The 12,150-nt window shown below is 39.3% G+C and overlaps 1 protein-coding gene across 3 annotated transcripts in view; it reads right to left on the bottom strand.

Moving 5' to 3' along the window:
• SPTLC2 (serine palmitoyltransferase long chain base subunit 2) overlaps positions 1 to 12,150 on the bottom strand; it is a 75,784-nt gene that overhangs the window by 57,853 nt on the left and 5,781 nt on the right. For all 3 annotated transcript variants that reach the window (XM_085061659.1, XM_085061658.1, XM_085061657.1), the window contains exon 2: positions 6,495 to 6,689. In XM_085061659.1, coding sequence (XP_084917785.1) covers positions 6,495 to 6,689 — 195 coding nt within the window. The remainder of the gene's footprint in view (positions 1 to 6,494; positions 6,690 to 12,150) is intronic.

The following is a 12,150-nucleotide window of genomic DNA, read 5'->3' as shown; positions in this document are numbered from 1 at the left end:
ATTTGTACCACTGAAGCATTTATGGTAGGTTTTTAATAAAAACACATACAGGCACTGACATGCTCTCACAATGCTTGCCTGCAGGAGGAGTACTTTTTTCATTACCTTCCTATTTTAATGATTTAACAACTTTGCCCTTGCAGTTTGGAGTAAAGGAACATTCAGGTCCACATCTTCTCATCCTCCTACCAGCAGCTAAACAGGAAAGACCGAGCCCAGAAGTGCCAGCTTCTAAGCAGATACAGTTGCACCTAGACCCATTTCTGATTTGCCTGTGCCAAAATGGCACAAAGATATTAATTTTCATCATTTCAACTCTGGAAAAATACACCACATTTAGCTAGCAATCATTCTTCCAGAGAATCACAAGTATATCCTTTCTCAAAGACAGACAGTGGGAATAAAATTTCTAACATGCTAGGATACACAGAAGGGCAATTATTTCTTCCATGCTCCTGTCCCAATTGATGGCACAAAATCAAAATAATTATCGACAATTGTTTCAAACCCTCTGCTACATTAATTGTAGAGGAGTGGGGGAAGTGAAGTCAAAAAGAAACCCTTACACATTAAAAGATCAATACTTGAGAGACTTGTTAAGTCTAATTATAATCTAAGATGCTCCTAAGCGTTTTCAACTCCTCTTAACCATCTATGCACGAGAATTCAGCTTTACAATAGTTATCAAAGCACACCAACTATGTGACCTGAGAAACAATTGATTTTTTAGCCAAGGTTCTTGGCTAGGAGGGCGAGGCTGGAAATGACTCATTATACTAACTTGAGCAGGTATGCCTGGGTTGATACAGCCCAATTCCACTTCAGATTACTCATCAGATGAGTTTTCTTTTGAAACCCAAGCTGACGAAGCTGGAATAGTAACAAGCTCAACTGGGGAGATAAGGACTCACAACAGGTTGGCACCACGATTATATGTAACACAAGCATGATCTTACAAGCCAACATTAGAACTAAGTTTAAAGGGATTTAACTGTGAAGTAGAGAAGTTCTCTGAACCTGATGGATTATGATAAGGAAAAAAATGTGTCTTAAAAGTCAACAAGAACTCAAAGAATAAATTACAGGTAAGGAAATTAAGGTCTAATATAGGACACTAACTTCAGTTTTTTGAGGTACCAAGTTGTAGGATTATAGTGAAGGACTCTAAGTTGAGGTATCACCATACTGTCAACTCCTTTGTTATCTATACACATACCCCTCCCTCAAATAAATCATCCAGATAGATCTCATGAGAAAGTTCCTTGGCATAGGACAGGCAGGAAGTGTTATTTTGGCATAACACAAAACTGGATTGTCTATTTCCTCAGTAATCCTAACCCCACTCAGGGATTCTCGTAACCCATGCATCTGAGAACGTAAAAAGATGAAGGATAAGGATACTGTGCCTTTATAAACTGACACTGACTTTAGGAGTTTGAGAGGCCTCTTTTGGAGCTGGCATACAGGACCAGTCAGTCTGCTGGTTGGTTCGGGAGTTGGTTTGTTTGTTTATTTACCTCCATCCTTCTACAGTGTGGCATTCCAGATGAACAGAAAGACCCCTTGAATTCATCATGCTAATTTAATGTTTTCAATCTTTGAACCAAAAAAACCCCCACAAAACTACCTGGGGAGGAAGGAAGGGATGAAATCTGTCACTCCACACTATACACACAGAGGGTGTTTGGGCACTGGAAGAGGCTTCCAAGGGAAGAAGTCACAGCACCAAGCCTGACAGAGATCAAGATGTTTGGACAATGCTCTTGGGCACATGGTGTGACTCTTGGGGATGTCCTTTGCATGCCTAAGAGCTGGACTTTAGATCCTTGTGGGTCACTTCCAATTTAGCATATTCGATGATTTCAAATTTTTGACACATGCAGCCACAGTGGAGCAGTGCCACAGCTCTAGGACAGCTGCAACAGTGTCCTAGAGCTGGAAGCAACCAGTATTACCTTTTAAAGGCCTTCAGAGCTCTTTATTTTTCCACCAAGTTCTCATCCCATTTCTGACACAACACTTCCTAGCTGTAAGGGTCACGAAGAATATCAGTCTGACATGAAACAGTTTCATTTAGAGGAAAAATAGTCTAGGAGTTGATTCTTTGTGCAATCTTCAGAGTAAGCACAGTCAAACAACTGCAAAAGCTACACTGCCTCCTAAAGAGGGAGCAAAAGCAGCAAGTTCTTTCATTTATGCAGCTAAAAAAAATCCTTAACAGCTCTATTGGTGCCAATTTGAGCCTAGAACACATCCCCTGTTAGTGGGGGGATGCCTGACGAAGAAACCAAAGTACTAGTGGTCTCCCAGAGGCCTGAAAAGCACAGCAATTTCAAGAAAGAGCCAGTCAAGGGAACAATAAAATTCTCCCTTAGGGTGCAACACCTTAGCAAAGGTGATTTGGGAATCCATTATTTCATCATACTGTAAATTAATATTACAACAAGTGAAGGTCATAATGAGAGCTTCGTAGCCTCCAGCTCAAGGCACAGGGTTGTGCAAATGCAGTGATTATGCTTCTTTCAGAGCCAAGTTTTCATAGCACTGCACCTAAGCTAACAAATGGTTCCATGAGCACCAGCAGGGCTTATCTGCAATTCGTATAATGTGCTACCTGATAATATATAACTGACTCTGAACAAAAATCAAGCAGACAATTGCAACAAATTTCAGGCTTCTAAAAGGAAGTAGAAAGACCAGTTCCATCTCACTGCTACATGACTCAAGAAAAAATGGAGCAATAACTGTGGGTAGCATTTATAGCATCAGGAGGCCTCTGACAAACTATACAGATGCTCAGACAACACTGAACAAAAGACTCCAGTTTACTGCCCCTGAGATATTCCTACAGCTGGACTCCTGTGAACAAGTGTTTGAAAACCCCAGATGCTAGAAACACTTTCTAACTGGGCAAGCTACAGAGCATGAAGCAGTATATTAAAGAGTTACAAGCTTCACTTGCACAGTCACTCCCAAACAGAAAACATATAAGGTAATCAAGCAGCAAATCAGACTGAAAGAAAGGTAAGAGTGATTTTCATCCTGCCTATAAAATCCTACAAGCATTTTGCAGATTTAACTACACTGCATGACCAGAGAGCACATTAAATTGGGTATGCATAAATTGATTCCAGGATAATTAAGAATTCTTAATCTTGCCATTTACCCATGCCTAAAACAGACTGGTAATGCTTCAGAGAGGATGTGCTACACAACACTGGTTTCCAGGAAAAGCTCAGCTGGATGTATTTTAAACAAAGCCAAAACCCATGAAACTGTTTCCTGGAAATCAGTACTAGCAAAATCTGTCCCTTTTCACCCTTTTGTGTTTCAACAGTGAGTGAGTATTAGATTTTCCTGGAACCATTCATATCAATGCATGGCTCTAATAAATTCCAAGGAATTTACTTGCCATCAGATACAGTCATAATTCAAACCTGTTCAAAATCCTGTTCTGCTCTTTAAATTAGTTTGGTCACTTGCAGTTTTCTAATTATTATGCAGAATAAGATCATACTATTAAGTGACAATTTAAGGAAGGACTTGCTGTACTGAAATAAACTGCCCTCCATAACACCAAAAACCAGTCTTTTTCTTCTGTTTGTTTTTAATACTACATTTTGGACCTAAGTTATGTTATGCTTTTAAATCTGATCACCTTCAGAATCCCACCACATAAAATCCACATACTTCAATTCTGTGATTTTCAGAACAGGTTCATTCAGCCCCTTACAAAATACTTCCTCATATTATGTAATTTTGTAATTTGTCACCTAAGCAATTATGAGCTATTTCAAAAAGCTAAGGCTAATCTTTTTGCTTGATATTTAAGAAACTTGTAATAACTTAGTTGGCTCTTCAGAATTTAAATAATAAAAATATTACTTTCCACACAGAGGTCACAAATCTACCAGAAAGTACCCCAGGGTACCTGTAATCACAGGGCTCCTCTGATTTGCATGTATTAACAATAATAAAAAGGTGAGTTTTGAGCCTTTTCTGCACATTAGTATCTGCATTCCCTTACCAAAAGGTGATTGGGCTGTCATCCAGCAGAGAGATTCAAATATTTGAAAATCATGACAAAATAATTTCAAAACAAGTAATTGAGCACACACTTCCCCCTCCACCTCCTGCACCAAAATAACCCCTGGCTCCCACACTAGACATGCTGCAACGTGCTCTCATCAACTCATCTGCAGGCAAACAAAGCTTAAAGCAGCAAAGGGTGAGGATAAGTACTGTCTGTTCTAGACCTCACATGATCACTTTTCTATTTGACTGATATCGGAAACAGCTATTACAATCTAAGTGCTAGAAACGTGATTTGGGGCAGTACACTAGGCTGAGATGTCTCCAACACCAAAACTTTTTTTAAACAGGATTTCCTTTTTTTTTATTCTTACGCAATATTCACTGGCACTTCTTATTAGCTCCATCCACAGACATCCTATGCACAAAACAAAACTCAGATACGTGCATCTCTTCATGAAAGCCTTAATCAACACAGAAACTGAAAGAGTTTCAATTCATCTGTCCAGAAGTTACACTTGTTAAGTAAATATCTTTCAGGGAAAGATGCAATGCTGAGTTAATTTATTAAAAAAATTCAAGGCTAAATTTCTTTTAGGACTAGGATAATCTGTTGCTAACAAATTCTATGCTTGAAGGTCCTCTGTGACAATATTTACTGAGAGCCTAATATCAATAATGTGTTACTGAATCAGACCTACTGCCCCCTTTTTGTACACTCACTCATGTAAGAGCCATGACTGCTCCCACAGAAAAGGACTGCTGTAAGCAGTTCTAACATTGTGTAACAGGAGAAGCATTTCACAACAAGTGTGCAACAGAAATGTAACAATTACAGTACAGAGTAACTGCGTCAACACTTCAGTTACTCCTTTATAATCCTCAAGCACCATGAATACATACCGATATTTAAACTTTTATTCTAACGTCTTGGTAGATTTCTACAACTGTTTTGACTGTTCTCCTCTGTATCAACATCTGCTTCATACACAGAAAAATATGAGGGTGTCATGGTCTCAAGTGTCATAAACCAAAGTATCTCAAAAGACATTAATGAACACAACAAGTTTCAAGTTGAAATTTAACCAGCATTCTTTAATCAGATATTTTAACTGTTAAAAGTGTTTTTACTTTCAGATTCCAGAAGATTTTTATTTTTAGATTCCAGAAGCCAGTTTAGTCAATAGTGTAAATTTAAACTCCTGCTCTTTTAACCAATATGAAGTACCTTTTATTCATTAACGCATGTAAGAATATTTCTGCTTTGGAATTTAGTGCTCTACTAGGAATCCGTTTAATTCTACCTCACCATGCTTACGGGAAGAAGCTACTGTGAAGTAATTTTAGGCACTCATCCTTAGCTAATCTACTGTAAAAAGATACGCACTTTACTCCAGTGTTGTCTCCAAAAAAAGGTTCCAAAAGAGCCTTCCCTTTTTTAGTTCCTCTCTGCCACCCTTGATTATTTGTTTGCCTCACTGAGATGTTTTTCCTGTCCCCTCCACTTCGTGCTAGCCAACTGTTTGTGTGGCTGCACAGAGAATCTGAAATCAGCAACTGCAAAAGGAACTCCCTTAACATTTTATAAACCAGATTGGCTCCCCAAAGCAGTTGAGAAAAATGGAACCCAAATTAGCAAGAGTAAGACCTTTGGATAAAGCTCACTGGTAGTCACCTTCTTTGAAGAGGACTTGTACTAAGAGTTAGCAAGAAAATAGTGAACTTCAAGTTTCAGCAGCAGAATTCCTAATAACAATTAACAATAACAATTAATTCCTGTAGGGAATAAAGATCTGTAAAAATAATTTACAACTACAGAAAATCAAAATTATCTATTCCAGGCAAACTGCTGAAGCAGGCAAGACCTTTCACCTAGTAACAGAAGCTTTTGTGAATAGGTGTTAACACGAATGAATTCCTTCTGATTATTATCAGTGAGCCAGGAGTCAGTACATCAAATTACCCACCAGATAACCTGCTCATGTTCTGGACTACAAATGAATTTGAAGTCACATAGCTCGTGCCCTGGATCTGACCCACAAGCTTCTCCTTGCAACTGCTTCAGGTAAAAGGAATGTTTCTAAACCAAAACTCAGCCACCACAGCAGCATCAGAAAGCCTTCCACTGGTGTCAAACTCAAGCCAGAGTCTTTCCGTAGATGGTGATCCTGGTGAATGCAGCCTCTCTCCCCAAAACCCTTGCTTCTGCAGCTGGGGCATCTTTCAGTAAGTTGATATAACTGTTGATGCAGTTTTGCAGTGAAACCAATAACTACTCTGAGGAAAAATAACTCAAAAGAAAGATTTTTTATTTTTTAACAACACAGCAGTACTTGCATAGTATTTGGAGCACCTGGAGGACAAGGAAAACAGCCAAAAACTTTGAACACCACTTTCCGCCAAAGAAACACTTGAGCCTCAGCCTCATCACTTCCCACCTAGTATTATCTCCCAGTGGTTACCTTCTGTTCTTCTCTTTCTGTTGCATTTTGACACTTCTCGATCTTCCACTGCCGCATGAAATCTCGCAGATATCCAAAGAGAGTGAGAACACCATAGCCTACATAGGTCAGCACAGCAACCAGCATCGGTGTTTCTTCAAAAGCTTCATTGAAAGGCCTTTTGTATAATCCTCCATTGTGCACAATATGATTTATCTATAGTAAAAATTTAAAGACAGGCAGTTTGGGTATTAATTCAAGAAAAGGCAGATGGACATTTCAGAGTAGTCCCCAGCCCTCTGGTCAGTTATAGGCTCTGTATCCACCCCACTGAGCAAGAAGTGCTTCTAGCTAAGTTTAGCCATTACCCATAAATACTGCCAGCCTCCATATATGAGGTTGCCAAGCTGCTGATGTAACCAAAGTCACAGTTACCAATCTAGGGCAGTTTAATCTAACATCTCATTAAAATTATTTACCTTGCAAAGCTACATACAGAGCATTGCTTACATCTAAGCAAGGCAAAGTGAAAAAACTGCCTTCACCAAGAGGGCACAAGTAACAGAACAGTGATGCTTCCAAGAATTACCACAGAAAAAACAAAATAGAAAGTAATAGTTTTATTGATCTAAACAATATATTCTCAGATTTGGAAGCCTGTATTAGTGTAACAAAACAAGTATAATCTATGTGTCTCTGTAACTGTAAGCCTAAAGATGCTGACATAAACACTGTACTCATCCATGAGGCGGACATGACACCGCAGACAAAAAAGTCATTGTATATAGAGTCTCAACACTGCATATATGTCAGCACACAGAACAAAGCAAGGCTTTCTGCATAAAATCCACACTAAAAATCATCTTCCTACTTACATATCATCTGAAGGTAAGAGTTTTACTAGCTGCCTAATACACACAGCAGGTTTATCTCAAGTACAATTACTGGAATATGCAGTATTTGTGACTATTACAGAAAAACTTCATAGGTACAGGGCAAGTGCTCTCCCAGCATTAACACTGGGGGGAAAACATCATGGTTTTAACTAGACTACTTTTTCAAATATTTAAGTTAAAGATGAGATCTCATAAGTCAATGAAACAAAACATAGAAACCTGGCCATTAGATGCAAATTGCCCTCTGCATTGCTAAAAGTTATAGAATTGCTGCACTATAATAGCTACATATGAAAGAACACTCTCCAAGACATAAAGCCCCTATGTGTAGTATCAAATATATATATATATATAAACATATACACAAAAAAAAAAGAAATATATTTCTTAAAATCTACTAATCAAAGACACTTCAACACCTAGGAAAGAGACTGAACCTAAATTCAACAAAAAAGGACAACAGCAAATGATTCCTGAGGGCTGTGGGCCAACAGACAGAATAAAATCAGTTATTCACTTATGTCACTCATCACATGGGAAAGTAAGGTAGACTCATACTAACCTCTGCAACAGCTGATGAATCAATGAAGACACACATACATATTTGCTGGCCTCACTAGACACTGCATTATTTGGAAAGTGATACCTGCTCACCTCAGGTGCGGGAGCAAGTCTGTATTTCAAGTCTGTCATTAATACTATGAAAGCAATTATTCAAAAGCAAGGGTCTGCTCTTAGGATACAACTACGTTATAGCTGTGCAGTCACAGAGTATAAACCACAACGGAACCTTCCCACCTGATAGCCATTTCTACAGCTTCCCTTCTGCTAACATAGTTTTCAGCAAAGCAAACCCTTGATTTGGTCACCATAGTTGTGGAGACTTTAGAACCGGTGCAAGTGTGGAAACAAAATAGCAAAAACACAGTAAGAACTTATCTTTCAGCAGCTGCACTTAAAGCCAGGTGCAGGTAACTAACTTGCAGTGCTTCAAGGCCAGGTTTAATACTGGAGTATTATTTTAAAAACATACTGCATACAGTGGTGGCTTAAGTTAGAAAATTACTGTGCTTTGGAACAAGTGTAGGAACACTTGCTCACCACGTTGCAGCTCAAATGCTGGCAATTTAAAGTTTTAATGCAGGCCAAAGGTTCACACATTGTTTTCTTCACAAATGATGCCAGAAGCTTCCCCTGCCCCACTCGTTCCCACTTTGAGCCATCCGCACCAGACTCCAGCTTGCACAACTAAATCTGATTATCAGCATAGCATCTGATAGCCTCCAACACTGAACCGATGCAGGTTGAAAATATAATCGTTTGCAGAAGGTTATTCATTAGACCTTAATAGTCTTTACAGTCCTGCTCTATAAAGTCATTTGATAGAGCTCAGCAAACAAGAACCAGCAGCTTTTGGAGAGGAGGGGCAGCAGTACCATGACAATCCCAGAATCAGTGAGCTAACACTGCCAAGGAAAAACCATGAAAGCCGCCTCTTATTACTCTCATGATTGCTTAACTGTATCACTATGGCTCCAGTACACAAAACTATAGAATTTTATTGCACCCAGGTACAAGAAAGATCACGCACCAAGGCTCCAACCACCACAGTTTCACAGCCTGATGAATTACAGGTTGAAGTTTGCTTCCCCACATTGTCAGACCAGACTGTGAATAGCAGCTGTTCAGGAGCAGGCACACTATATACCTGCCACCTGTGCCTGATTACCAGCAGCTGATTTCTGGATAAGCAGACAGAAAACTGGCAGTGACTACTTCACAAATTACCTAGTATTGAATAAATAGAGATCATATCAAAGTTTCTAACGTCTTTCCCAGGTAACTGGAAGTTCATCTGGAAGACATGAAAGGCTACATCCTAATATAATGATCTGACGTTACCAAACACCAAAAAGTAGCTACTGAAAAAAAACAACTAAGAGACCCAAATCTATATGCAAATTTTATCAGAATAAAAACATACCAATTTTTTTCCAGGTCTTTGGAGGTGCCTGTACTTGTAGCAAATGCTAAGTTATTCCATATGGTCAAACCCAACATTTCACTAAGAAAGGCTGTTTTAGAAATACCTGTATTGTTTCAACCCATACCCCAACCAATTTCACCTCTCAATGTTCTTCCACCAATGTCCTTCCACATCCTTATATTCACATGTCAGCTACTACATCAGCTGAGAAGTTTCTATGTTATCCTGGCTGAATCCAAAAATTAAAGAAAGAGTGAACGCAATTCCACAAACTCTTCATGAAGCATATAACCATAAAAAATCTCTAGAATTGACTACAGAAGAGACATTTGTAGTCACATTAAATACGAGCCTATTCTTTTTTCTAAGATTGCCTTATAAATCCATGCATTAGCCTTCAAATGAAGGCTTACATTCTGCAAGCTCCAAAGCTGCTGCAAAAAAGCAGCAGTTTTAGTTCCAGAGACCAGGAGAGAAGATGGCTACAGTTTAGTGATTTCCTTTTCTCAGGAGGAAAAAAAAAGGCATGGCAGATTAAGACTTTTATGGTTTCAACATGCCTTATGATAATAAAGTGAGCCACGACCTTTGAAGCAGAATATACAGCATATCCAAGCACAAAGAAAAGCCAGAGTTCACTTAAACACGTGGTTCAAAACAGCACGTGTATGCCGACCGACATCTCTTTCCTGTACTATGCAGACTACATGTACACAGAAGAGGACCATCACATTAAGGAATTCAACTGGAAGAGAAACACCAGAGAGCACAACTCAGCGGATTACAGAAGGCAGCAAAGAATCAGCCACAGGAAATGCCTGTGTTGGGCCAAACTCTTGGGGAAACAAATCACATGAAACAGTAATGTAGCAGTTACTGAGCAGCAGCACACAGCTACTGCTAGAAAGGACTCCACTGGTCTAAGCAGACAGAGACTGATGATAATCCCAGAATGTACTGAGCTGGATGGGACCCACAAGGATCATTGAGTCCAGCTCCTGGCCCTGCACAGCACAACCCCAAGAGTCACACCATGTATTTGAGAGAGTTGTTCAAGAGCTTCTTGAACTCTGTGAGGCTTGGTGCTGTGGCCACTTCCCTGGGAAGCCTGTTCCAGTGCCTGACCACCCACTGGGTAAAGAACCTTTTCCTAATAGCCAACCTGAACCTGCCCCAGAACAGCTTCAAGCCATTCCCTTGGGTCCTGCCATTGGTCACCAGCTTGAAGAGATCAGTGCCTGTCCTTCCTCTTCCCCTCACGAGGAAGTTGCAGACTGCAGTGAGGTTTCCCCTCCATCTCCTCTTCTCCAGGCTGAACAGACCAAGTGACCTCAGTTACTCTTCATAACTCTTCCCATTTCGATCCTTCAGCATCTCAGTAGCCCTCCTTTGGACGCTCTCTACATCCTTTGTGAGAAGAAAAAAGCCATGTGCAAACACAGAACATTTGCAGATGCTACTGCAGACAACACATGGGATTCACCACAGGACTCTGGGTACATACCTTGCATGGCAGGCACATGCTTTAGGGAGAGAAGGTATTACAAGTGCAACACACACTGCACACACTGTGAGAGAGGTACACAGTAACTGCTTACAGCTGCTACCCTAGGAAAGGGCCAGCACTCTGTATTAAAGAGGCCATTTCATTTCATGCTGACAGGGAGAACACATTCAGACGAACCTGGCAGACTTTATGTAAACACCTTCAAAAGATTATTTATGCTGGAACACAACTTCGCTAAACTCTTATTAAAATTTAGTAGCTTCCCATTGTTACATACCACACATACTGCAGGAATTTTACTAACAGCTTTGCAGTTCCTATTTTTAGAAACACAATGTGGAAGACCACATCCATGAGTGTGCCTCCATATGCAAAAGTGGTCAGATTTATTACAAAGGATTGAGGAAATCAGCACTACAGAAACCACAGCAGTGATAATTCCACAAAGGGAGCTGCTCTAAACTGTTAGGTATTCTGTGGTAATTTCACTGTCACTTCTAGCCCTTTTACTTGCACTGCTTTGCTTAGACTTCAAATCTCAGACTGTTGCATGGGGAAAAAGACCAAGTATTTATGAGCAAAATTAGAATTAACTGTTTTGAATCACATTTTAAGCTTTTTAAAAAACCCCACAGGAGATAAACTTGTTTTCTAAAACAGATTTTAATAGTATATTCCTAATCAAGTGTTTGTTTTTGATAGGTACTATCAAATATTTTTATTTGCAACTAGTTACTCACACTAAATTTGATAGTCCTTGTTTAAGATGCACTCACCACATCTACAAAAACAGTGTAAATCCTCCTGTTTAAAAGTTGTTTGGGTTTGGAGAGGGGGCCTCCCCCCATTAGCAAGTGAAGGGTAAAATTAAATTTGGATTCTTTTGCTTGCTACATATAGGTGACAATTTGAGTCCTGCTGAGAATATACTTTTTTTTTCTGACAGCTTACCTTATATTACCTTAAACCTTATATGTAACTTTATCCATTACATTCAGCAGATTTAAAGTGTACAGGATTTTGACAGAGAATTTCCTAACTGCATGCTTAATTACTAAACAATGATTTACAATAAAGATTTCCAAAGACAGCACAGGTCTGCTGTGCTTCCCTAACAAGCCAATCTCTAGACTCTCAGATACCTCTGAAAGCATTTCCTCACATACTTTAGAATCTGCTCTCATTTTTATAGACATTAAACTCCATCACTTGCTAAACTTTCCAACTCCTTTTTCTCAACTCTAAGTATTCTTCAAAACTATATTTTTAATTAAAATTCGTTCTTTT

This window comes from Lichenostomus cassidix, chromosome 5 (assembly GCF_008360975.1).
Source record: "Lichenostomus cassidix isolate B80296 chromosome 5, HeHo_3.0, whole genome shotgun sequence".
NCBI classification, from domain to species: domain Eukaryota; kingdom Metazoa; phylum Chordata; class Aves; order Passeriformes; family Meliphagidae; genus Lichenostomus; species Lichenostomus cassidix.
The sequence above is the reverse complement of the archived record's forward strand: the minus strand, read 5'-3'. Positions and strand labels throughout refer to the sequence as shown.